The 27552-nt window shown below is 44.2% G+C and overlaps 2 protein-coding genes and 1 long non-coding RNA gene across 13 annotated transcripts in view; 1 reads left to right on the top strand and 2 right to left on the bottom strand.

Moving 5' to 3' along the window:
• The window catches only part of UBR2 (ubiquitin protein ligase E3 component n-recognin 2), a 46379-nt gene extending 46140 nt beyond the window's left edge, over window positions 1-239 (bottom strand). For all 6 annotated transcript variants that reach the window (XR_014944575.1, XM_015857390.3, XM_015857389.3 and 3 more), the window contains exon 1: window positions 132-239. Coding sequence is in view for 5 of the 6 variants with exons in the window: in XM_015857390.3 (XP_015712876.2) it covers window positions 132-209 (78 nt within the window). In the remaining variant the exon portion in view is untranslated. The remainder of the gene's footprint in view (window positions 1-131) is intronic.
• Window positions 240-14854: 14615 nt separating this feature from the next.
• Window positions 14855-16309, bottom strand: LOC116653113 (uncharacterized). Its single transcript, XR_004306478.2, has 2 exons — window positions 16237-16309; window positions 14855-15608 (listed from the first exon to the last, which is right to left on the bottom strand). It is a non-coding gene; the product is annotated as an uncharacterized LOC116653113 (long non-coding RNA).
• Window positions 16310-16335: 26 nt separating this feature from the next.
• TRERF1 (transcriptional regulating factor 1) overlaps window positions 16336-27552 on the top strand; it is a 98258-nt gene continuing 87041 nt past the window's right edge. For 5 of the 6 annotated variants that reach the window (XR_014944573.1, XR_014944574.1, XM_015857362.3 and 2 more), the window contains exon 1: window positions 16336-16479. The gene's annotated coding sequence lies outside the window, so the exon portion shown is untranslated. Of the gene's footprint in view, window positions 16480-16634; window positions 16774-27552 lie in introns of those variants that run through there. The other variant, XM_015857359.3, reaches the window with a different exon arrangement.

Here is a 27552-nt window from a genome sequence, read left to right as displayed (position 1 = left end):
CAACAGAACGCTCGGAAGGCCGGGAGCGACAAGGTCCGTGCGGGGCGCTGGGGGTCACCCAAGCAAACACCAAGGCCCCGTTCTCCCTCGCCCGGCTCTCCGTAGCCCCGAGCGCTCCTCGCCCCTCTCACCCCGGCGATCTCTTCGGCCGAACACTCCAGCAAGCTCTTGTCAATGGCCTGCACCTCCTGCTCCAGCTCCGCCGCCATCTTCTCCCCGCCCCGCCCCGCGTCGCCGCCACGGAAGCGACGCCCGGAACCGGAGCCGGCGGCCGCTCAGCCCGGGAAGCCACATCCGCCCCGTGCGTCACCGCGTACCGTGCGTCAACGCGGGGCATTCTGAGAGCTGTAGTCTTTCCTCGCCCGGTCGTCTCCTAGGAGATGGCGCTGAAGGCCTGGGCCCTAATCACAGAATCACACAATGACCCGGGTTGGAAGGGACCTCAAGGATCATGTAGTTCCAAACCCCTGCCTAGCTTAAAGGTCATCCAGACCAACTCACCTGTAATAAACAAGGGCATCTACAGCAGCTCAGGCTCCTCAGAGCCCCCCCAGCCTGACCTTGAGTGCGTCCATCATCATCTCTCTGGGCAACCCGTTCAAATACTTCATCGCCCTTATCTCTGCTTCCCACACTTTATGCTTCTGAATATACTCCATGCACTAGAGGTGAGTAAACAGACAGGAGAGCAAAATCCGAGTTATAACTGCCTGAAGTACTAGCTGCCATTGCCAAATGGGACTCATTTACAACAAAACTATTCATTAGAAGTGAGTTCCAGTTAGCAGCTGATATTCCTTAGCAATTTTTAAACACTGTCATCATGCACGTACAAAGCTGATTTTTCACTTTTACATCTCGCTTCATTCTTATTCCTTCCCCTCATGCTCCTCTCAGCTGTTAATTTAAATATTGAGTTATCCAGTAGAGGAACATTATCTTCTTACATGTCCAAACAGTGATGAATGCATCCACAGCTATGTATTAATAAAAGAAAGAAGGTGGGCTGCATGCCATTGCCTGGCTCCTCCTGAACAGATTTAATGCTCTTTGCATCAGGGGGCAACAGTGCGTGTTCGCACATTATTCAGACCATGTAAGAACTTAGTTCTGAAATCTCAAAGGTTTATAGATCATCACATTTACTTTATACTCTGTTTGGGAATTCTGGTGACTTGTAAGATGGAGGGAACATAAATAGCTGAAAAAACTGATGGCAAGAACTGAGAAAAGAAGATGCTTTTAGCCAGTGCCACAAGAAAATTATAGAAGAATTTAGAATATTAATTGTATTTAGAATATTAGTTTAACCTCCTAAATTCTAGGAATAAGCTTAACTTCCTTCTGTCTAATTGTACCCTTAATATGTGAAGAGTACATCTTTCTACTCTATTTCTTTTTAAATTGTTTGACACTTCTTGATGATTGTTCACAGAATGCAGAAAATAATTATCTATTCCTCAAAAGATCGACAAAGCCCACACTGCTTCTTATTCATGTGCTGTTGATGCCTAAGAAATACAGAAGATGACACATCTTCGCAAGAAGGCAGAAGGTGAAAGAAAGCTGTGATTTAATGGTTTCTACTGCAAGTTGTGTAGAAAATGCCAGGAAAATCCAGGGGGTTAGTAATGTGAAAGGCATCTTATTTTGCCCAGGAATGTGTGAAGCCCAAACAGAAAGCAGAGTGTAAAGACGTTGTTTCAATAGGAGTGTAACAAGTTCCTCTAGATAGAATATTTTATAACTTTTTGTCTCTGTCATTAACTTCATAATAGAAGATATTATTCAAATTCAGGAACAATAGTTAAAGCTGAGGACACATACCACCTCTATCTTCTGCCAAAATGCCTAACTCATCTCAGGTCTATTATGAAATAGAAATTGAGGAAAATAGATCTATAGAATGTAATTTTTCAGACAGGCTAATATTAAACCTTCAGAGCATCTCCCTTCTATAACTGGTATGTCTCTGTGCTTCTCCTTGCTCCCAACATAATATACTTCAATCAATGGTTGTGAAAGATGGAGGTATTATCTCTCTTTTTCACCTTCTGACCTGCCTGTTTAAACATCTGTTTGTCTTCACCACAAAAAACAAGCAAACAAACAAATAAATAAAAGAAAATAAATACAACAAACCAAGACAAACCAAACCAATCAACCAAAGGAAAATAATTCACAAAACAAAATGTGAATGTCACTTTGACTGGGGTCAATTCCTTCTATTAAATCCCATTATGGTTAATAAATACTGTATCAATTTAAAAAAAATGTAAGTAGGCATAATATTATAATAGGCATAATATAATATAATTGGGTAAGTATTAATCATGGCAGCGGAGATTAGTGGTTCCTATCTACCTATGAAACAGGGTCTTCCACATTGGAAGACTGTCTCTTGCCAAAAACACAATAGAAACTACCAGCAGCAGCCAAGCTGATGTCCAGCTTTTGAAGAGACTTCAGTAGAGCATGCACCAGAGGGGTGCTCTGGTTACAGAAATGGGCTTCTTGGCTGAATACTGTGATACGTGATCATCTTTAGGATCTGTTGCAGGGTCCTTTGCAACATTTGAGCATAGGAATGGATGAAATCATAAGATAAAGGGATGCTGGAGGAATTTAAACTATCTGGCTTGCTGGCACATTTACTTAAAAGCAGTTGGTTTAACATAGCTGTACTAATTTGAATGCAAATAGGAAACTATTGCATATCTAGACTGCAGGGACAGATGTCTTCTTACAGACTTAAACAAAATGCTACTTATTTTTCCCCACATCAAAGGGTTCTTCTGGCAATTATTAGGAAAGGTAAATCCTAAGAGGATTCCAAAACACGTTCCGTTCACTGTGAAAGGTCCATCTCCTGGTACAATTCTTTTTCAAAATACCAGACAATTTGAAAGCATTTATGCCTGTCTGCACAAAGTTTAGTTATTAAAACAGATGATCTGAATTTTACTGCATTGGGTAGATATCACTGTACCTATATCTAACACCACAACCTTGCAAAAACATCTTTCTCTTTAATCTTTCCTAAGTCAGCAGTCCTTTTTGCCCAATAAAGCATGTATCTAAGATCCAGATATTTGTAATAAAAGTAAGATTTACTTCCTAGGCAACCAAAGTAGTAATTTTTACACTAAAAATGTGTTTTTTAAAGCCGTTATCATTATCATTCCATCCCTTCCTATCCAGGATGAAGTAGGTCTGTAGTCACCATCTCCTACACTGTCTTCAGATAAATTCAGATAGTAATTCCTTTATTTCTGTGCTGCCGATTCCAATGACAAATTATGCTGACCAGAATAGAATTTTGCCTGTGATAACGTTAATTAAAAGATGAATTCTGTATGAGGTGAACAATGACACCCAGTACTTGGTGGATTGATAAGACATAGTTCACTAAGCAAGACATTATTCAGAACAAAAGAGCACATGGTAATCTGCAAACACGGGTTATTTTAAGAATGTGGTTCAAAATTAGAGTATTAAAAATACTATCTGACAAACTGCAGGCGATGCTTTGTTCTTTTGCAGCAATAATGCTATAATATCAGCCCTTTTAGTCACAAAGCAGAATAAGCTTATTTATTTTCCCTTCTTCATCTCTGCACGATCTTAGAATTACAGGTGTATAGATTACACATGAAAAAAGCAAAGATGTAAAAAGTATCCAAACCAGAATATATAGCATAGTAGCGTTGAAAAGAAGACATAGAGGAAAGCATAAAGATACTGTGGCCATCTTCCCCGTGAATTCTCTGTGCAAGTCTAGCAAAGGCAGTTACATAACTGATTTTTATTGCATTAGGCAACAGCAATATTACCATGCAAAATGATGTTCAGAATGAGAAAGCTTCTTCCACAGTGAAAATAAAGAAAAAAGACAGTGAAAGGGTTCTCACTTAACATCCAGTAGGAGGGCAGGGCAAGAGGGTGTGTATCTTCATTAATGTATCATGTCAGAATGACAACATGATTTATTCTCGTCACGCAGTGTCTTAGAAAAAATACACTGCAAATTCAATCCATGATAATTTTGCTGCTTTCTGCAGTGTAATGTGTCAACTGTAGTGAACTCAAGCTGGTGAGTTAAAATGCCAGCCTTGGAATGAGAGAGGTTTCAGGGGAGTGAAGACAGTGGTTAATTAATGAGTTATACAGGGGGGGGAAATTAACACAAGAGTGAAGGAAGAAATACACACACGCACACCAGAATGTGCCTCATCTCACTCATTTTCACTGTAAATTCAGAATGCTGAAAGCATATATTTAGACACATCAGTAACACAAACAGTCTGAGCTTATGCTAAGAGCCTGTGTTTGTGGCTGGTTGGTGGTCACCTTTGTCACGCAGGAGGATGTAAATACTACATGAAACTTTTGCTGTAGCTAACGCCCTTTCCCAAGCTGGTTCTCTGGTGCCTGTGACCATGCAGTCTGATGTTGCGACCTCCTCCATAGACAACTTTTTCTTCAAAGGGCTGATTATTTTTCTATCTGTCTTGGACAGACTCAATTATTCTTGTGACTTCTACCACCTGTGTTGCAGCAAGTGACAAAGTTGTATGGAAGGGTGCTGTAGTCACCTGTATGAAGTGTAATTGTGTGCTGTGTTGTCTCAGGAGCAGACTTAAAACCTCTGTATTAAAGAGAGTAGTCATGATTTTAATAACAGCAGCCAGGCAAGGAAGCACATCTCAAAGTTGAGTCTTAAATTAGTCTTATTAATAGGTACAGGGTACAGTGAGGTAGGTGGGCAAACGGAGAGGAGATGAGGATTAAGGGCAGGCTCTAAGAGCCCAAGTGCTGCCCATTTCCTCACCTCTTCAGAAGAGGAGCCTCGCGACCACTCCGGTGGCTTCCTGGCAAGACGCTCAGCCTTGAGCTGAAGCAAGATCTTGCTTTTCCTCACTGCAGCACTAGGTGGCAATGCTCTGCACAGGCAGTGCAGAAGTCCTCTTCTGCTTCCACTCCAAGCCCTGCCAGCTCCCACTCGCTCCAGTCTGCGACCGGAAGGGTGTGGGCGGTGGGGATGGAGGAGCAGTCCGACTTCACTTTTTTTTTCATCTCAAATCAGGCTTTAACTACTTAGTGGCTGCTCTTAGGAAAATTCAAGGCATTTTTGAAACGAGACAGGTGTTAGGAGATGAGAAATGTGCTGTGAAATTCCTGGAAGCAGCAGACAGGGCCTTGGGCATGAGGAGAGGATGACAAGGTAGAGAAGCAGGCCTAGTCAAGGTGTGGACAAGAAACAGAGGTCCTCTGGAAGAAGAAACTAGAGCATTTTTCTCCTCCTCTCACAAGGCCCCAAACCCCAGCACTTCAGTGTAGCTGCTGGGTGTAAGGAAGAGCTGGGCACTGGGGTGGTGACATGCGATGACATTGCTTGTTCTCAACAGATGTAGATGAACTGACACCCAGATGCTGGGGGTAGAGACCTTGGCTCAGGCTGAACTCTTGTTCAGTTACGTGGTGAATGCAGAGAAAATGGGAGCATAAAGCCCACTAACAAAGACAGAGGGGATGAAAGATTTATCTAGGAGTATGAAAAAGCTTTGAACAAGTGAACTAACTCTTCATTTTTTCCTCTTCATTTGCACAGCGGAGCAATTTTAAATTAGAACAGGTTGTAACAGATTTAATTTAGATCACCATGGTGCTTAGTGTAATGCTACAGCATTTTCTAGTGTTTTTTTTTTCTTCTTCTTCTTTCCTGATTTTTAAGGGCTAAACAGTTTTTAAACTGTGAATTTTACAGACTGCATAGCTCCCTGACGGTCCTAACGAAGCAGAATTTTCTTACTGCAACATGATTAATTGTGTCAGACAAAACTACTGCAATACAACTGAAGGTAGAAATAAAAAGCATATAAGTGCTGTACATCCACGATTTACTCTTCAGAGATGCATTTAATACTGTCTCCAGCAGAACAGCTTCATCCATTTTCCAAACATTCATTTGTTTATTTCAAGATTAGCCTCAGTTATAAACAGACATTAAATCACCTCCAAGCCCTAATACATTGTAATGAAGTATTGTAAACCATGTAGTATGTTGGTTTAAACAATGTAATCAAAAAGCAACCAAACTATTCTCTCCTCCTCGCGATGCCTCCCCGACTTGCGCTGCCTGCTGAAAGAAAACTTCTTTTGAGTTTGTAAATGTCAAGGTCAATCAGAGGTCAAGTTTGTGCTTTTGAGCAGTGGTTCCTTTCAGGTTATTGGCTTTGTTTTATTACTGAAAGGAGCCATCCATTTTGGCATATAGAGCAAAGAAGTCATGTAATCCTATTAAACACAAAACCAGCCTCTACAAATAATGGGGAGGGGTTGACAGTCACACAAAAGCCCCCTTTTTCTGCTCATGGTTAAGACCGAACCAAGTAATTAATGGTCTTTCTATGAGCCCGCTGCAGTGGGAAAACTGCCTAAGCAGTTCTATAAGTGCTTGCTTGAGGATGGCCACAAGAGCTGCTGGTGGGAGAGCTTGTAGCAGCATAGAATGACATGGATGGGAGGTGGACAGAACCATAGGCAGAGGGACCCCAAGAGGAAAAAGTGAGACTGAAAAGAGCAAGGCTGGAGGAAGGAAGCATCTGCAGAGAGTTAAGGATAAAAGTAGGCACTCGAGGTTATTAGAAAATCAACTTACTTTGTTGGCAGCAGAGAAGAAAAGGGGAAAGCCAGGGTTACAGCACACAAGTGAAGATGTAACTGGATCATGATGTACCGGGCACAAAATCTGACGCATAAAAAATTAACTATGAATATGTCACCAATTTCCTTAAGAGGAATGTTTATGCGCAGTACAAGGTCAGTAGAAGAAATAAAATAGGAAGGGGAAAGAAGGTTAAAAAAGAGGTTAAAAAAGAACCAAGAAAATGAAGGGTAATTTAAAGAAAACTGTCCTCAGAGTGGTCCTCTCAGCAAGGGAAAAGCTGAGGATTTTTGTGTTCAGTTAGTGACAAACAGATGTAAACAAGGGGCTGGTGATGCCATCAGCTCTACTTGTCGCTTCTTTGAGGGCGGTCAGATGCAGCGTGTGAAAACTACTGAGGCTGTGCAAAACCCAGTTTTCATAAACAACACTCACAAAATTGTTTTCACATCCCTCAGACAAACAGATATACGTTATCACAGCATTAAAATCTGTTTGCTGGCAAGGCAAGACGTTACTATCCTAAAGCATACGCAACATGCGAACCAGCAAGATCTATCACTAATAAAAAGAGATGAGCTGATTGAGAGTGCAGATAACAATTGCAGATAAGATGAAGAACTGCATGAAATGTAGGCAGAAGCTGCAGAAATGAGCACCAAACCAGACATACAATTGAATATGATAAACATTACAGAAGTGGGAATGGGAAGCTGAGAAACCTACATTACCCAGATTGTGAAACAAGCCTTGCAGAAAGCCAAGCAGTAAAAGTTTCCAGCCTATCATATTGCAAGGTCAGATAGGCAACAAAAATGCTTGGAGTTCAAGTGTGGAATGGGTCCAAGATCTTCAGATAGCTTGCAATAGCAAGGGAAAAACACTGGCACATCTCTAGCAGGGACCTCCATGCAGGACCGACCACAAAACACAGGCTCCAGAGTTTTCAGCAGATGCTTCAACATTGCAGTCTTAGAAGAAGACTGGAACAGGCCTCACTCTACTCTGTACTCGCTCCTTGGGCTGATCATATTTTAAGAAGGCAGTAGGTTCAGAATGAATCACCAGAGCTGATTATTTTTTTTTCTTTTCACGCTCCTTTCTTCCCAGCGCATCATTCAAGCAGTGCAAAGAAAGTGAAATACACCCCCAACTGCCCATCAGGGGATTTCCAGAAGTTATAAGTAGCTGCTTTACCCCTCCCTGGGCTGCAGAAGACTTATCGATGTCTCAATCTCCAGCTATCACTAGCTCCCATATTATTCAGCGGCGCCGGTCTCAAAGCAGAGAGTCAAGGAGCTGTACCTTTACTTCTGAGGGACTTGTGAGAGATAATCTGTGCAATGACAGAGCACAGATGTTATAAAACAGAACCTGAAAAACAAAGATACATGTCTTGCTATTGCTAAAACTTTTGAATACAGAGAAATGGATCATACAGACCAACTAATCATCTAAAGCAAATGTCAAACTGAGAAACGTTTTTCTCTTCCCCTTTGTGATGGCCCATATTCCAAGCCTTTCTGGCAAGCTGGCAAAGCCTTGGTTACCACAGACTTAAGGGATGAGGCTCCAGCCCTTACATCATGCAGTCATCTTTGGCGAGTTCCCTGGGAGCTCTCAGACACAAGAGAGCAAGTCTGTACTATACAGAGCTAGAAGAAAGCTTCAGAAGCTTTCACGGGAAAATCCCTCACTCTAGTGACATGGGAGAATCACAGAATCACAGAATTACCCGGGTTGGAAGGGACCTCAAGGATCATGTAGTTCCAACCCCCCTGCCTGGCAGGGCCACCAAACATACACATTTACTAGATCAGGTTGCCCAGGGCCCCGTCCAACCTGGTCTTGAACACCTCCAAGGACGGGGCATCCACAACCTCACTGGGCAGCCTGTTCCAGGACCTAACCACCCTTCTAGTAAAGAACTTACCCCTAACATCCAACCTAAATCTTCCCTCCTTCAACTTAAAACCATTTCCCCTAGTCCTGCTATTATCAGCCCTTTCGAAGAGTTTACTCCCCTCCTGGATGTAAGTTCCCTTCAGGTACTGAAAGGCTGCAATGAGGTCAATGAGGAGAGAGTCTTTCTTTTCCTTCTCTGAAAACAGTCTTGCTCCCAGTTTGCACCATTACCTCTCTCTGCAAGAGAGAAGACCCAACAATCTGAGATGTTTTGTTTCAGAAACTGAAGCTTGCCCCAGACTTTTGCATTTGGAGCACAGCACAGAGATTGTTTTGAGGAACTTCTGCTTTGTTTCCCAGATTCTGTACTTATTTGGAGAGTCACAAGCCATTTGAATGTGGTGGAGGCAGTTTCTTCATCGTTAGAAGCAAAATTTGCCCATCAGGAAACATATACAGTAAGACATTACATATTTACTTATCATCTACTGCCAGCAAAAATTCCACAGCTATCAAATTGCTCTTCCTCTATTATTAATGTTAGCCTGCTCTACAAGGGTCTCCACAGGCTCCCAGCCTCTCTGCATCAATACAATAACTCCATTGCATTCTCTGCTTTCTGTTTGTCAGTGCAGAACTCAGCTCCCCAAGTATTCTGGGGCAACCAAACAAAAACAGTGACATAGAAATGTAAGTGTGCTTATTCTCTACTGTAAGTGCCTTTCCATCACTATAAAACTATGTGAACCAATACTGCTTATTTCAATTTGATGTATAGCACCCTACATCAGTAACTATAAACACATATATTATGTATACACTGGATGTACGGTTACAGTCTAGACTTGTTAGTTAACAGTATGATTTTAAATCATGACATCTGCATCCTTACATATCTATGCATGGTCATGTATGTCAGAAATAACTAAGAAAGAAGCAGTGAGAGCTACAAGTAACTGGTAAATATGACTATCACAGATTCAGGTTACAATTCTGAATGGGAGGGTCAAGAGAAGAACATGTGGATGGTTGCTTTCTTTTAAAGTCTCTCAATGAAATAGACATAGAGCACATGCAGATCTGCATAAATCAGCCAAATAAAGCACTCCCATGCTGAGGAATATGGAATAGAAAATAGAGAAAATGAAGATACAATTGCAGTGGTAGTTCCAATCAGATGCTTTTTCCAGACAATGAATGGTGCACTATTTATGGTGGTGTATCCACTTCCAAGGGACAAAATCCTGAAAAAATAACACTGTTGTAACTGGACTAAAATTCACTGTGTGCACTGGAAAACTTTAATCTCGACCTCTGCTGTCAGCGTGGACTTGGACATGTTACATGTTGTGGTAGGGAACCACACTGACTTAATCATATCTGTAGTTAGATACCATCCTCCTGTTACAGAAAATGACCTAGATTAACTGTAATTTAAAGTTAAGATGCCAGGCTTTCTTCTGCTCCCATCACCTGTCTTTTCCATGACTGTACACCTTTTATCTTTAAAAAATTTTTGCATACAATCAGCTTAATTTTTTTCCTTCTCATACTCAGAAAGTATTTCTCCCATGCAGCAAACACCCTGTAAACTAGCACAGCTCTGTGCCATAAGCCACACTCAAGCCTCTTTCTGTTTCTGTCGATTTAACTCCCTGACAGGAATGTAAAGCCAAGCAAGCACAGTTCACAAGGACTAGTGGGGGGCACTCAGCAGAAGTCGGAGGAGATTCAACTTTTAATCTGCTACTGCATTTTTCTGGATTTGAATTTGTCAGGATCTCCGTAAAGATGGTTTCCCACTGTAATTGAATAGAATCTTCGTCTGCAAATGAGACTCTGTAATTCTTTCTAGCAAGAGGGTATTTACATGTGTTTCTTCGTGTAGCAGTTCTCAACTTCTACCACCAGGAGGGCATGCAAAGCCAGGAGGATAAACTACTTCTTGCGTGTCTGTCAGAGCTCCACACACCCCGAGTTTTGTGGCATGCAGCAATAGAACAAGCAGCAACAGGCAGAAACTGGCACACAGGAAGTTCCATAGTAACACAAGGAAGAGCTTCTTTACTGCCAGAGTCGTGGTACCCTGGAACAGCCTGCCCAGAGAGGTTGTGGATTCTCCTTCTCTGGAGATATTCAGGATTTTCCTAGATGCCTGACTGTGTGACCTGCCACAGGGAGCCTGCTTGAGCAGAGGGGCTGGACTCAATGATCTCCAGAGGTCCCTTCCAACCCCTATGATTCTGGGTGTTGGACATACAGCCATAAGAAGACTTAGAAGACTTTGTTTCTTGCTTTACCTCAGGATCTAGTTTCCAGGGTAATGCTGGACTGCTTCTGCTCCCCATTTTATCCATCTGAAAAACGAGGAGAGCATTATTGGGCCCCTGATTGCAAGACCCTCTCAGATCAAGTGATACTTTATTCAGTATTACAGAATTACAGAATTACAGAATTACCCGGGTTGGAAGGGACCTCAAGGATCATGTAGTTCCAACCCCCCTGCCTGGCAGGGCCACCAAACATACGCCTTTACTAGATCAGGTTGCCCAGGGCCCCGTCCAACCTGGTCTTGAACACCTCCAAGTGGACGGGGCATCCACAACCTCCCTGGGCAGCCTGTTCCAGGACCTAACCACTCTTCTAGTAAAGAACTTTCCCCTAACATCCAACCTAAATCTTCCCTCTTTTAACTTAAAACCATTTCCCCTAGTCCTGCTATTATCAGACTTTAACATGGTTCAAACCACAAAATCAACTTAAAACCTGGAAATTATTAAAAAAAATATAAAAAGTTCTCAGTTGTGTTATGTTTATGAAGATAAATGAGTTTTAGATGTTTATGCAATCATAATGTGTAAACTTACATAACTTATACGACATGTATATGTCATAGATTTGTAAACGTATAAATACATATGGTTATTCACTTTATAAAAGAAAACATCTCCTTTTCTCTAGTGTGTGAAAAAGCCACACAAACATCCATGTTATTCCCTGGGATATCATCTGCAGGGTGGTCCGTGTCACTGTACCTTGTGCACACACGTCCATGCCCACGTTATTCCTCACAGGATGTCTATCTGCGTGGCTCTTCCAAGAGAAACAGGAACTGATGCACAGAAAACAAAATGTCCCCTTTAAAACTCCCAACGCCTCTATCTTGTGTTCCTCCCTACAGCTCTCACGCGCTTGCAAAACAGTAATAAAGTCATTGAAAAAAAATCTCTGACTCGGCACTATTTCTGATTTGCATATCTGCAGCTTCTTTACCAAAACATGCCAAAGCACTCGTTGGGCCTTGCTTTGCTTCAGAGCATCCCTGCAAACAGCTGAATCTAGAGACGGGAAGTTTAAGGTTGGGGTCCTACTGGAAGTTACTCCATTCCCCAGCTGCCATATTCCACAGTGCCTCTGCCACCCCGAGCCAGCCCAAAGCTCCTGGAGGAGCAGCAGAGAGATGTATTCATACATAAACCATGCTGAGCCATGGTAAAAATTCTGTGAGGTGCAAGGCGAGAGAAAACAGGTGCCCATGGGCTTACAGAGCAAACTGTGGTGCATGCAAAGGGGGCTGTAGTCACAGGTGTGTGTGCGGGTGTTGTTTTTCATTCATGGTTTTTAAAAATAGAACTTTTCCCTGCCTATGTGGTGGCTCTCTGCTTTGTCGGACATTGTTACGGAGTATCTTATCTGCTGGGTAAGACGGCAGCTGTGGTTCCATGCTGATTAAAGGCAATTTAAGCCAGCGCTGCTGTAAATCCCACTTTTGGGCGCTTGCTGCTTGTTTAGCTGATTCAGCGAGGCAATTCAGGGAAAAATCGCGCGGGCCTCCTGCCAGCTCTGGGCGTTGATCTGGCACACCAGGGGGAGCAAGGAGTAGTGACAGCGGTGCCAGACAGTGGCAAAGCCACGCACTGGGAACTGACTTGTGCAGGGGACAGCAGGACTATGTGGCTATGTAGTGTGGTTCCGGATGGCCCGCCCACCAGAAAGGGCTTCTGTGAGTTTAAATGGCCATTTTTTCCCAACGCGCAATGGAAGCCATAAGAGGTGCTAACAAAGAGCCAAAGCTGTTCTCTTAAAGCTCTCGGCACCCTTTGCTTCCCACAGAGCGATGCAGCAGTGAGGAAGATTGCACTTCAGCACCCACAAAGGCAAGGAAGACAGAGGCAGAAGAGGGGCTGCAAGCATTATGCTTGCTGATCTCTGAGAAAAAACATTGCTGACCATCATTGTTTTGCCTGTATTCAAGTATATGGGATTCTGTACCCATTTCCCTTTGGATGCACAGTGAATGTGATCACAGAAAACATATAATCAGTGTTTTAAACTGTTTTTACCCTACTAGTGACAATTCTGAGGGGCCCTGGTTTTTCTCATTTGTAACAGGAAAAAGACAGAGGTAAAGACTGACTAAATCCATTCAGACAATCCCAAAATGATTTTGAAGAGAAAAAAAAAAAACCAACAACAAAAAAAAAACCAAACAGCAAAGTCATGCTGGAAAACTGACAAGTCAGAATGAACACTCAGGTTCAAACATTCAGCCACGAGACAACTGGTAATTACACCAAAACAACTGCTGGTAGGGAGCAATCTTTTCTTTTCATCTCCAGCTTGGCAATTTTTTTGGTGGGAGAGGGGGGGTGGGGGGGGGGGGGAGGAATTAACTCAGCAACTTCTAACCTTAGTTACAAATGCCATGGCCCATATTATGTAGGATGTCAGATTCTGAGACCAAATTTGCTTTTAATGTTGAATCCTGTGTCGGTATGCAAAACGGCCCAAAAATCCAGGTCAAAACATACCTAAACCTACCATCAGTTCTGTCCAACCAACTTGGTAACTGAGATCTAATTCATTTGTTTATTTTTTTAAGATAATGCCTGCAATTCAAAACTCAGCTTGGAAGCGGACATCCAACACTGAGGATCTGGGTGGATAGCCATACTTCTGCCGCTGTGCCTCTGAGCAGCGACACTCACGTAGATGTGATTCACTAAGGAGCCCTAAGGGATGTATTTTCATTGCTCCAGCTGAACAAGGATTGGTTGCTTCTACCACAACCACATTCCGTCTTCTTCAGTGCAGTCTTTCTTGGAAAGCCCACAAATTCAAGGCAAAGCCTACTAATAAAACTGAAGGCATTTGGGAACATAATGACACAGCATTCCTGTATCAGAGAGGAATTAACCAAAAGGCTGATCAGAGACCTCTGTTGCTTCCCAACTTCTGTACTTCTTTCATTTCGGAAACAGCTCTGCTTAGCAATAATTAAAATTCATTAATCTCTGACAAAAATCTGACAGAGCGATAGCAGTTACTGTAAGACATTTGCTGCTTCTCTGTTGTTCCTAAGTGGTGGGAGGTTTCGGGAGACAGCTGAGTTGCCCTGACAGTTCACTGCAGCAAGCGGCTGCCCCAGTGTTCCCAGCCAGTTCTGTCTGCGCATCCTGCAGTTCCCATCCCTGTTGTCCACAGAGCCGGCAGGAAATCAGCCCAAAAGAGGGACCAGCTGTCTGGTCTCACTAGGGTCAGGCAGTGAAGAGTGAGCAGATCTCCCTCTTGGGCTGGCAGTGAGCTGGCAGTGGGTGCCTGGCCAGCACCCACATACTTGCCGGTTATCATGGCCAAAATGTTAAGGAAAATCATGACAAGTTTGTAGAGTTTTTCTGGGGCTTTATACTGGGAATAGGAGCGTGATTTGTTATTTGAAACAGGAAAGCTTGGTCTCTAAATCCTCAAAAATTAGAAGAAGGATCAGGAAAACTGAGAACATTAATTAGGGCTTTGTGCTTCTGATGAAGACCAATTCATAAATTGCAGGATAAGTATAAAGAATGCGGTATAGCTAAAGCCAGCCCCCACATTTTTCATGAAACATTGTCCAAAGCTAATAACCTACTTGCCTTCATTCAGAAATTCTATGTATGTACTTGTTATGGCAGAGCAATGCAGGTCGAGCTCACAGCACGTCAGGCGGAGGCCAGATAATGATGCTTTGTTCAAATTTAAATTATACCATTCATTTGCTTTTGCTTTGAGAACTGCAACTCAAGCCCGCGAGCTTCAGTTAAATGAAGTACCACCTCACCAACTCAATGTGGATCTGTTCACATCCATCGGTTGAACAAGTTGAGATGCTGAGAGAAAGCTATACAGACTGTTCTATCACACAGCTTATTTTCAGAAGTCATTTTGGAAATCGCAAGCAATATGGGCTATTCTGGGCTTCAGACTAGACTCAAAAAACAAACAGAGGCAAGGCACACGTCGAGCTGTGGTTTCAATTCTATTTTCAACATAGTTTATGTGACTTGGGACTCCAGTGAGCAAACAAGCCATCCATTGAATCCAAAACTCAGTGTAGATTCTGCACAGCTCAGCACGGCAAAGTTACAGTATCTGAATGCGATTCCTCACTTAAGTAAAAATAAGATTAGAAAATGACTGGCTGGCTGGGGAAGGAAAATGAGACCTCGCTCCTGACATCTTCAACAGCGGAGACCTTTGCATGGGGTGCAGAGGAACAGCAGCCAGCGGGTGATATCATGCCTTTTCAGTCTGCTCTAATCTGCACTGTAAATCAAAACGATCTCATAAAAGGTTAAATTATTAAGAACGGTGTCCCAATAGAAGTGTCATGCAACCAAGAAACCGGGATGACCATAAAAATGAAATGAGGCTGCTGGTAACCATTACAACGTAAGGCTGAAACAGAGACGCTAACACGCCACAGCCCTATTTCTGTTGCAGCCGTAACCAGGGAGAGTTTTGTCTTTTTTCTTCTTCCTTCTGTTCTGAAGGCAGAAGTGGGCCCTCACCACCGCCCCGTTTCGGTTTCTCTCTCCCCAGCCATGGTCTCTGGCAGTAACTCCCTGAGCTCACACGGAGCGCCGCAGGAGTCGCGCGCACCGCGTCTCCGTCCTCGAGATGCGAAATCCTTCCCCGCAAGGGAACGTTTTGGTGCAATGTAACGTATATTCCCAGCTCGAGGGAGGCAGGGCCGGGAAGGAACGCCACCAGAACCCTCCTGCGGAATTAACGGGGAAAGAAAGGGACAGCTTAAGACTAGCAGTGGCAAAAAACCAGCGACCAGAGCGGCAACTTTCCACGGGGCTCGCTGTGCGAGAGCGTGAACTTCCCGGTTAACCCTCAGCCCGCCCGGAGCCGCCCGGCCCGCTGACAGCCCGGCACAACTTTCCTCTCCCGGCGCCGCCGCCGCTTCCCCCCGCCCCAGCTCGGCCTCGGCTTCTCCGGGCGGTGGGGCGGGGGGGGTGAGGCGGCCCGGCCGCTCCCTCACAGCCCGGTCGGCGGGACCCCATCTCCTTCAGCCGCCGCCGCCGCCGGGCGCCCCCTCCCTCAGCGCCGCGGGGGAGGGACGGCGGTGCCGCCGGCCGGGCGGGAGCCGGAGCCGGCCCCGTCCCCTCCGCCCTGCGGCATGCGGCGCCGGGAGCCCGCGGCCGGCCCGAGCCCCGCCGGCAGCCGCTGACAGCTCCCCGCCAGCCGCCCCGGCACCTGCGCCGAGAGGAGGGGCCGCACAAGGGGGGGCCGCGGCTCGGCGGAGCGGGCGGAGCGGGCCCCGGGGGCGGCGGGCGCCCCTCGCCCTCGCCCCGCCGCGGGGCCGGGCGGCCGCGGCCGCGGCGCCGCCGACACCTTACTTCCTGCTTCGCTACCCAGAGCCAGACCCATCGCGGCGGAGGGATCCCGTCGCCTCCAGCTGCCTCCTCCCCCTTCTGCTTCTGCTTTTTTTTTTTTGCTTTTTTTTTTTTTTTTTTCCTCCTCGCTCTTTTGCGAGAAAATAATTTGACAGCGATTTGCTGACAGCGGGATTTCGTGCATCACGGGCGAGAGACGAGAGAAGGGCGGCGCGGCCGGAGCCGCAGCGGGAGGCCGTGCCGGAGGTAAGCGCCCGCTCCGCAGCCTCCCCGCGGGGCGCGGACCCGCCATGTGCCGGGCGGGCGGGGGCCGGGCCGGGTGTTGGCGGCGGGGCCGGGCCGGGCCGTGCGGGCCGGGGGAGTTGCGTTTCCTGGCGGAGCGATATTTGTTTACGGGCTGCGCCGTAAGTAAAGTAGGACCCGGCCCCGGCGGCGCGGTGATCAATTAATTGTGCGGTCGCTCTCGCGGCTCCCAAAAAGAGAGAAAAATCAGAGCCCCTCGTGCCGGCCCCCGTGCACTTGTTGCAGACTTGGCGCCAGGTAGGGCAGCGCTTCGCAAGTTTCATTTTTGCATGAGCCGGGGCTTCGCTTGCAGAATTAAAAAAAAAAAAAAGAAAAAGAAAAAAAAAAAAAAAAAAAAGTTTGCAGCTGACTTTCGGTCCGCAGCGCCGAGGCCCTGCCCGAAGCCGCCTCATCCTCCTCCTCCCTGCGGGGCCGCGGTGGGGGCTGCCCGGCCCCTACCTGCCCGCTGCTCCGGGCTGCTCCGGGCGGGGCCGGCGGTACAGCCGCGCCGAGAGAAGGGACGGAGGGAGGGAGGGAGGGAAGGAGGCGCGGGGCGGCAGCGAGGAAGTTGTCAGTGCGCGGGGCCGGGCGGGGTGTGCGCGTCCCACGAGCCGCCGAGGGACCCACGCGTGTTCCCGAGCGAGGTGGCGGCATCCGAAGGGTCACGGCGCGGAGGTGCCTCGCAGGGTATAGGGGATGACTGCTGCTCTACCCATAGAGTGGGAAAGTGCTGGAGTGCGGGACGGCTGGGGTGTGTGTGCTGTCACAGTGCGGGGTAATGACCAAAAGCTGCCAGCCAGATGCTTAAGTAGCGGAGGGATGATTTGCAAGTGAAATGAACTGGCAGTTCACCAGTCAGTAAGTGGATAATGCCTACTCATCCTCTGCCGGCTTCTCAGATCGGTTTCGTTCCCGCCGCCCAGGCTGGAATAGCCAGGGTGTGAAACTCGGTGACGCCGACGCGCTCGCCCAGTAGCATCCGACCTCTTGTCGTGTCCCGGCACAGCCACGCCGACCACCACCAACACCAGTGATGTTCATAGGGTTTTACAAACTAATCTCATAGCGGTGAGATAGATACAGTGACCCATAGCTGAACTATTTATGGCAAACGCTGCAAAGTGCTTAATTGTGTGTTAAGCGGGTAATAACAAGGGTGAAGTTTTGTATCTCTGACAACTGTAATTCTGCTGCATGTGCTTCAGAGAGCCCTATGGGCCAGCTTGGGCCTTGCCCTGCTGCTCCTGCTGCCCTGCATCCCAGCTGGCCTGCGGGCACTGTGCTGGGGCTGCCTCCTTCCTTGACTGGAGGCTGTGCTCCAGTCAATTCCTCATAATGTTTCCCTAGAAATACCCGTTTCACTTTGTCACCCGACGTGGGAACATGGCATAATGTTCCTTGTACGTTCTCAGACATGGGGTTTGATTTTTGGGTGTTGCTGTATGAAGCCAGGAGTTGGACTCGATGAACTTTATGGATCCTTAACAACTCAGGATATTCTACGATTCATTGTTACCTGCTTTTTTGAGCCTTATCCAAGGTTGGAATTTTAACATCCCAAGTGCTGCTTCATCAACACTCCATCTATGCATATATAGTGTGGAAGTTAACCTGTGGCTTTGTAGTTTGTAAAATAAGGTCATGCCAAATAGGCTGTTAAGTTAGAATTTAGATAAGCAATTCTTTCATATAAAGAAAACATATTGTGCGTTTTTCTTCTATAGCTAATTATCTCATGTACTTTAGAAAAAGGAGAGGCTCCTATGTGCTGCATTCCAAGCTTTTGTTGCAAATAAATGCTTTTATGATCCTTTCTGCTGCAGCTGATAAGTAGATCAAGTTTCTGAAGTTGGGAGACTCCAGCAAGGGGCTGAGTAGCATTATCAGGGCGTCAGTCAAACCAGCATGTCTGAAAAGCTCAAATACGAGTAATTCAATTTGAATGGCATAATAGATCACATAGGCTTCACTGTGGATGCCAGCCTGGGCACAGAGCGTGGGCTCAGCCTGTAGGTACAGTGGTAAGGGTGGCACTTGGCAGCCCTGTCATTGCTGAGTGCCCTGCCCTGGGCACAGTGGGGCCAGGTAGGGTCCTGTGAGTAACCATAGCATGAACAACCTCCCTATCTAACTCTGACTCATGTTACATTTGGAGGCTGAATAAAATCTCCATGTGATATGCACTTTGTGTTGTTGGCCTCTGCCAATCACGTGCCTCTGGTTTGGGTTTAGGACCACAGAGCAAGTCCTTCTTTCAGGTTACTTTGCTTTTGGGAAGCACTCAACAGGACTGGGTAGGAAAAGGGACTTAGGTTTTAAGCTAGGTTTTAAGCTAAGAATTCCATTGCACGTGCTTCTTCAGGCCATTTCCAGGGATACACGGAGGTTTGCTGTTGTAAACCAAGATTGTAATTTAGCATCTGGTAACGAGTGTGAGAAAAGTATAAAAAACCCAGTCATGTAACCTACTGCAGCTTTCCTAAAGCAGTGAGATAATATACTGCTCTGAATGTTTTAAACTGCTGTACTTTTGTTGCAATCTAGCAGGGAATATATGTCTCTAAGAGAGTTGCTTGGTGAGGGCCTTCCTCCCCTTTCCCAGATCTGTAAAGAGCGGTGAGCTGAGGGAGAGCAGCCCTGGGATCTGTGGTGTCATTGTGAGATTCTGGTGCTGGGAGGCTGTGTCTCTTTATGATGTGTCATAGCAACTTGCGAGATAAGGCAGTTTCATTTCAGCTTCCTTAGAAATACTTCAAAAAACAAAAAAACAAACAAAAACCAACAGCGTTTGATAGATGCAAAGTAATTTGTGATGTGGCAACAAATTGTTTCTTCTCTTAGGCCTTTTTTGATACTGTATAGCTTCCAATGAGGAACTGTGATCAGAACGGTATAATTTTCTGCCTATAAAAACCAGGGGGATTCTTTCGCCCTCTCCCACACCTCTGCAATGGAGATAGCCACATCTACAAGTGCAGACGTCAGTTTTGCCTGGTCTTGGCTTCCAGGCTCTCCTATACTTACGCAAGTTCAGCAGCACCAGCAGTGTCAGTGAGCAGCTTGATTGCTCTGCTTGTCAGTGTCGTGGGGTGGGGAGCTGTGTTTGGCACTACAAAAATGAAGGCAGCAAACTCTGTATGGTTTGCCACATATGAAGGTATAAAACCTCTCTGACTTGTCTGGCTCTGAGAAACCTATTATTGTCATCAATTGCAGGGCTGTAAGGGGAAATCAGGCCTTCTATGATAAAGACAAAAATAGCACATTCAAATATATTTTAAGAAAGACAGTCTTCCTCCAAAGAGCGTGTCTGAGCATGGCTCAAAGAGCGGTGGCCTAAGTTTCATCTGTTTTATTTATTTATTTATTTATTTTTAACCCTTTGCTTGCAACCGGACAGGTTGCAGAGGTGCATGGCTCCCACTTGTGAGCAGCATGTGTTTGTGCGTGATTTCACCTTGCAGAGTTTGGGGCAGGCTCTCCCCCTAGGCCTCAAGGTATTGAGCACAGACCTTGCATCCTCTCTGTGCTTATCTCTTTCAGTAGAGACCAGCCAGGAGACTGCTCCTTGACCCTGCTTCATGCTGGTTGTTTAAGGCTGGCGTCTATTTTCCGTCCCTTGCTTGGCTGTGTTGCTGTAGGGTCCCCAGTGGTGTCCATGTGACGTAGGCCTGCTGGAAGCAAAGGGCTTGGAGTACCACCATGCTGAGACCTATGGGCCCCACAAGTGCAGGCCCAGTTCTGGGGAACAGCCCGCTCTTACAACATGGGCACTTAGTATCAATAGGAAGAATCAACCCAGATCCTTTCAGAGAGTTCTGCCGAGAAAAGGACAGCATTGATGTGTGTGAAAAGCTGGAAAGTGCATTCAGGCTACAATCTGCCCAGAGAAGTTGTGATGCCCAATCCCTGCAGGCACTCAAGGCCATGTTGGATGGGGCCCTGGGCAGCCTGGGCTGAGGGAGAACATCCCTGCCCACGTTTGGGCTTGGCTATGGATGGGCTTTAAAGTCTCCTCCAACGCAAACCATTCTGTGATTCTGATTCTATGATACATACTGCTGCCTCTGAAACTGATAGGCAATCACCCAGTTTGTGTTACTTTCTCCTCAAGAAGTTGTTGATTTGGGGGACTCACAGCACGTTTTTAATGGATGCTACATTCCCCTGTGATGGTGTGTTTTTTAGAGATTAGACTTCATGTTATAGTGGGGGTCTTGCAACATTTTGGGTGAGTTCTGTAGTGTTGGGTATATTTTGAGGTTCTGAGTGAAATGAGTCTTGTGGTTTCATCTTAACTCCGTAACAAAGGGTAACGTGTCTCACACAAACAGCCCACCTAAGTTTTCATAGTGACTGATGATTTGCTCTGGAAAGACCCAAGGTGCTGATATGATGTAAACTCAAAAGGTAGCAGGTTTGGTTTTTCTTCTTTTTTGGGGTGTTGGGGGGAATGTGGGTGTTGAGGGGAAGGAGGCTTGTCTTTCTCAGTTCAAAATCTGTTAGAATTTAATCCAAATCTCTGATCTTCAGCTTTCCATCTGCTGATCACTTTACTTTCCATATACACAGCCCCAAATGCCAAGTTTCCCTACTCTGCTGCTGAGACCTTTGTGAAGCAGCCATCCCAGGCCTTATCACAAATTTTTTCAAGTCTTTTTAGTCCAGCAAGAAAATGGTTGCTGCCTTTCCCCTCCCTCCTCTCGTCAAGTGCTCATTGTAAGATTTTTGATAGAGACTGCATTGTGATATGTCCTTGAAGTGCTGCGCTGCAAGGTTTTGTTTTGGCTTTTTATTTTTTGTTCACGTTTAGACTTAGTGGCATTTACAGCAAAGCAGGATTGTTGTAGATGCTCTTTTTTTGATATATATTATTGTTATTTTGTTGTTTGTCGAAAATCTTTGTTCAGTAATGAGGGAAAGCTTTGAGTCGGGTACTAAAAGCTCCAGCTAACCTTAGGGTGGTGTTAAGACTGCAAAAACATGGGCTGGGGAAGAATTGCTCCAGCAGAACACATATAGGTTAAATGTTGAATTGTTAGCTGCTCTGCTTTAAAAGGTGGGAGATTTTTTGTTCACCCTGTCACAAGGTCCCTTCAAGGATAACGGAGTCCATTTGAGATACAGAGCCTACACCAAGTACTTTCTCTTTGAGTGAACTTTAAATCCTACATAACTCCTTCAGCACTAACGTGTGATAAATAAACCTTACCCAAACCTGTGAAGTAAGTGACTATTACATTTAAAATTTGGTAATGGCTGAATCTCTATCTTAAAAGTTGGTTCTTAGTTGATCATACAGAGATGCTCTACAGACTCATTTTTGTCTTTTTTCTCTACTCTCCCCCACATACACTATTTTCATTGATGGGGAAGTTTCATTTCCTTTATTTATATATATATATATTAGTGTATGGGTGTTTAGGGGGTGTGGGGAGGATAGGAGCAAAGTCTGTATGTGACTTCTTCATTTAAAAGAAAAAATCTGGTACTAAGAAAATGCGTCCTTGAACGCATTCTCCCATTTAAACCAAAAACTTGGCTTATGAAAATCTGCATGTTAGAGGATCAAGGGGTTTTGCAACCATTCTGGGTGGGTAAGAATCTTGTCTGATCTCCAGTTGTATTAGCAGAACAGTATTTTTCCCAGTATCATCATGTTTCACTTGCCAAATCTAAACTAGAAATGCCTTTTCTTGGAAGGATCACTATTTACATTTGGAGGGCTATGCCAATTACAGCTATATTAACAAGCCTTTTTGTTTTTTTTCTTTTTCTTCCATCTCTCTCTTAATCTTACACTTGACCTAAATAGTAACTTCTTTCATTTTCTTAACAGAACACACAGTACAGTCCTGGCACAGAGTTTTGAAGCAGTCAGTGGGGTAAACAGTGTTGTCCTGTGGCACAAAAGCAGATGGGCACTCTTGTAATATGATGTTCTTAAGGAGTTCTGGTGAAATGAATGCTCTTGTAGCTTTGCATGAGTAGAAACAGTCCTATGCTTTGCATGCAGAGTTGAATATAATTAATCTGTAAGAAGGAACTGTATTATTCATATGCTGTAATACTTCTTTTTTTTTTTTTTTTTTTTTTTTTTTCTCTTCCATGTACTTTAATTTTGGATACAATTTCAAAGTCCTGCAGATTTGGAAAATACTGTATTATAGATTTGTGAAGGTTTGAAGGCATAAGATAAGATGTTATTACTACTCAGTTTGATCAGAAACTAGAGATTGTATATTCTTTTGGATGGCATAGTGATACATGATGCAGGAACAGGTAGGTGGGGTTGTTGGGCAGGAGGCCCTCTCGCCTGCCGGGCTTGCGCCCTCAGTGCTGTGTCTGTGCTGCTGCCCTATGGACTCCTGGGAACAGAGAGGACACACTGGTGGAAGAACCTGTTTGTACCAGAAAATCAGCTCGGTAGGAAGTAGTACCATTTTCTTCACACGCAAATTTCCTAGTTATTAGCTCTTTTCATGAAGTTAAGATTTGAAGTGTTAACAGCAGCAGTGGGGTATTAAATAAAATGGGGGTGCTGGCCATTCCTTACGTGATTCACATCTGCCACAGTGATTAGTACTTAGAAGATCTTATGTAGCTAAGCTGAGCTTTCTTTTCCCGAAAATTCAGTCTACCAAAGCCCTGAGATGGAGGCAGAACTCCTTAAATATCTTCCCTGTTGCTTCCATTAGGCTGCCTCTCATTTTGTCTTATCCTGAGCATAGGAGCTGGGTGGTCATCTTTGGGTTGGACGTGTGCTTATGTTAGCAGCAAGAACTACACTTTGTATTCTCTCTGGAGCCTGAAAGTAGCTACTTGCAATAGCTCCTGGGTTGCTGTGGTACTTGACATAAACTCTGTGGCAGTTACCAAAGCTGTGTCTGCTGAACATGAGAGGTTGTAGTCTCCTGAACTGCAAGTTTATATTATATGTAGCTCAGCTTTGAGCGCAGTGGTTTGGTTGCTGCTCATGCCCCTGGTGTATTGAAAGGAATGGGTGGGAGCACTCCAGTTGCTAACCCTATGAATTTTGGCGGAACAAAAGAAATATTTAGTGTTTACCTGTACAGAGGCTTTTCAGGAGCGTTGATACCTCAGCCGTCTTGTTGGCCTGCCATGCAATTTGAATTCAAGCAGGGGTCTCCCACCTGGTTATTTGCATGTGTCCTCCTATCTCTGTGTTATATCTGCAATATCAGTATGTGCTTCCAGAATTACTTTTTCATTCATTTCCAATCATTCTTCAAAGATAACTGGCAAAACCAACAGGCTGGTTGTGACTTTACAGCAATAGAAGGTATAAAACTTTGATCTCCTTGTTAAATGAGTTTTCTTCATGTGTGGGCTGGGTGTGTAGTGCATTGACTTAGTTTTTATTGATCAGTGTAAAAACGTGAATTCAGCATCACAGCAATGATAATGAACAAATACTTGCAGTGATATTCTAATGAGTTCCTGGCGAAAATAGGGCAGAAAACCATCTCAGAGATTGGCATGGTGAGATGCTCAACAAGGATGCTTGATATAAAAGGACTGAGTGAAGCTGTTTGAAGTTCTTTATTTGGCAACACAACTCAGCAGAGAATTCCAGGCAGGGCAGGATGCAGTATTTTTGTATGCATTTGAGCAGCGGTATTCTTTCTGCTGTCCAGAAGAACCCTCACCATCCTAGTCACACCAAGATAGGATGGGTTATTAGAGCCAGCTACCTGCTTTGGTAGGTGCCTCTGAGTGCAGGCTCATTGCCTTGCTGTCTTCATCTGCAGGAATGCCCTGTAAAGCGTCCGCACCTGTTTCTGTAAGTGTGCATGGCAAAGCATCAGTTACAGAGAGGAGGGAGAGAGGTTGTGGAATTAGCAGACGATTTTAAGTATGAAAAAGTGAGATTCGTATTCATAACTGTGTTGAAACAAAAATGTTATGAGTACAGCAGGGACATATCTTCATTTAAGATGGCAGTAATTCTTCTAAGCCTGAATTTTTGCAGGCGGGAAGCTTCTCTCTTCTTTTTTTTCATTGATGCTGCGTGTTTTCAAGACTAGAAGAGACTTCTCAGTGGAGGTGATAGACTGAAATCCTCTTGATTTTTTTCATCATTTAGGCTTGTTCTGTTCTGTCAGCTGAGTAAACTGGTATCTGAGCTGCATGGATCAAGATAAAAATGTATTGCTGCTGCCTACGTGTGTGTTTGATAAAAGCAGAAAATGAGAAGAAAAATTTACCCGAAGAAAAGTGATTTTTTTTTTTTTTTTTCCCTAGGACTGTGAAGTTTTGAAAGAGTTGGATTATAATGAACTTTAATATATTTCTAAAGTTGCTGCTATTATAATGAAAAAGCATGAATAAGAGAATATGCCTTGCAGGTAAAATGAAAAAAGGCTTCTCCATTTGTACGCTCGCAAACCAAAAATGCATTGCAGAGGATGAATTTTACCCTTCATTTTGCTCATAGTAAAAATTAGTCTTTGAAGTTAAAAATGGCTTTGGATTTAAAGAAATAATACACCTGAGAAGGGAGGTGCAGAGAAAAAAAGACTCTGGGTTAAGTGCTGTTTTGTTAATGAAAGGCATGGTATGGTAAGCTAACTGTGCCTGCCTGCACAGTGAGATTCTGCCAGATACGAGCAGGGGTGATAAAGTGCTAGCAGACTGTTATTTCCAAGATTTCCAACTTTCAGAAGAAATTTTAATCTGAATATTGAGTGTGCAGCTATAAATGATAGCCTAGTACAGCAGAATTACAATAATTTATGAAGGGAACCATACTTACTTGCTTCAAGTCTGTTAGCATATGATCCCTAGGCTAACTAACTGATCGTTAGTTAAAGTAGAGGTTCATTAAAATAACATAGGCTCATCTGGTTTTAAAGACCAGCTCTCAGCCGGTAGGCGCTTGTCCAAAACTCATAAGGCTGCGACGCAGACTTTGTGGAAATAGCATGTAGATTGCTGCATAAAGCTGGGGGATGGAGGAGCTTCTGTTGGATTGTGTGCGCTTTGTATCGGGCCTCAGTTTTCATTTTTTAGTCATCTGTAGCAAGGTCTGTTCGTACTGTAGGCAGCTGAACTACTTGTGTGACTGTTTGAACGAAGGTGCAGGATTGGGTCAGTGTATTAAGGCAGCTCTTACCTGCAGTTATATTATATTATGATAAGTGTATTTTTCTAGTTGAAGAGTTGTAATTACAAAGCAGATGATGTGCTTCAATGATGTGAAGAAAATCCTTCAATTTAAGCCTGTACTTAGCACAATTTTTCTCAGGTGCCACTTTTACTTTCAGGTTATTTCTGGAAAATCCGTACCGCTAATTATGTAAATTGCGAGAAATGAAAAAAGAGAACAAATGAACAGGGCATCTTATTTTAGCTCCCATCAAATGCAAAGTCATACGTGGTCATTCCAGCTGTCTGCAGTATGTGCCCATGTTGTTTGGCTGCTGCCAGACACTTAAACTTAGGCAAGATCACTTAAACTTGTTCTTTCTCACATACTTCACACAACTAGGCTGCTAAACTGTTACCAGAAGTGGGAACTGGGGATTTCTTTTGGTACCTCCTTCCTTATGAGGCCCAGCGTTTTGTGCTCATGGCAAATGTGGCATCTTTTCTGGTTGTCTGGTTGGCTTTTCTGCAGTTGTGCGGGCACCTACCTTTTATTTAGGTCAGTCTTGTTCTACAGCAGGACATTTTGAACCCGCACCTATTGCCTATTAAGGCAATAAGAATGTCTCCTTGAATGAAGTGGAGTCGCATGTCAGGTCTGTCTGCAGATCAGAGCGAAGGGGATGGAAGAAGCGGCATTCGAGTGAATGAACAAACTTTCAAGCTGACTCAGTGATACACATACAGTACGTGCTGTAGAGATTAGTCACCACTTACTGTAAGTCTTTCTTTATGGCGCTTGGTGGACGAGCGGCTGTATCAAGCTGCTGTAAGCAAGCTTTGTAGGCTGGGAATTCAGGTAAATGTTATTTCCACACTATTTTCCCATCAAAGAACAACAAGAAGAAAAGACAGAACCTGAAGTCTTGTAAATTACTGAGCTAAAGGCAAAAGAAATCTTTTAGTTATCTCCTAGTGTTGCTATCTTTCTTAATCTGTGAAAGTAGTAAGAAAGCAAATAAATTATGCAACGACCCCTATTTTTTTTTTAAGTTTAGATACCTGTGCCTACACGTTATTAGTACTGTTCTGCCCCGTCCTGTGCAGGTTGGTTTGATTTTGTTGCTTTTTTTTTGTTCTCATTAGGTAGTTTTCAAGCTGCATTTGTGTGAAATACCGATTTACATGACGGTAACAGAAAAACAATTACAGGGAAGGATATTCATATGTAAAAAAAAAAACAAAAACACACACCAAAAAACAACAAACCAGTGCACTGTTTTCATTTGCCAAGTAGAAACTTCAGGAAAATTACCCTCCAGGTTGAATTTTCTCATGAATGTTCTCAAGTTCTGAAATTATTTACTGGTATAATAGGTATGCAAAGCACTTAAGGCAAAGCTTGTATTCAAAGAGTTGCTTTTGGGGGGGAAGGTGGAGAAAGTGATTTTACTGTTTTAAAAAGGCAAGTAATATATATACATATATAAAGGTGAAATTCTTGTGCGTTCTTTCCTGAGTTACTCAAATGCAGTAGCTTTGTGGGTGGTTTCTAGTCTGTTTGGTGGAAATTTATTTTTTCTTAATTTCTCTGGGTATTTTTTGTAGTTCTTAGATGCTCTTTCTCTCTGATCCCAACCTGTTTTGGTTGGCTTGTTTAATCTGTCCTTAGAGAAACATTAATTTCACCTATGATTGCACCAAAATTGCTTGATAGTTGTTACAGCAAGATACATACATATATATATATATATATATATATATTTGATAGTTTGTTTAAAATTACTTCCTCCCAAAAGAAAAAACACAACAATCAAACATGGTGTTGAGGAGTGAGAACCAGACGGTGCTGGCACTGCCGGGTGGGACCGCAGTGAAGCTGCGTGCCTGTGCAAGTGGCTTGGCTCCTGCTCTCCGGAGGATCTGATC

This window comes from Coturnix japonica, chromosome 3 (assembly GCF_054131305.1).
Source record: "Coturnix japonica strain WE chromosome 3, WE-NBRP24, whole genome shotgun sequence".
Classification (NCBI taxonomy): Eukaryota; Metazoa; Chordata; class Aves; order Galliformes; family Phasianidae; genus Coturnix; species Coturnix japonica.
This window is presented reverse-complemented; position numbering and strand designations above follow the sequence as displayed.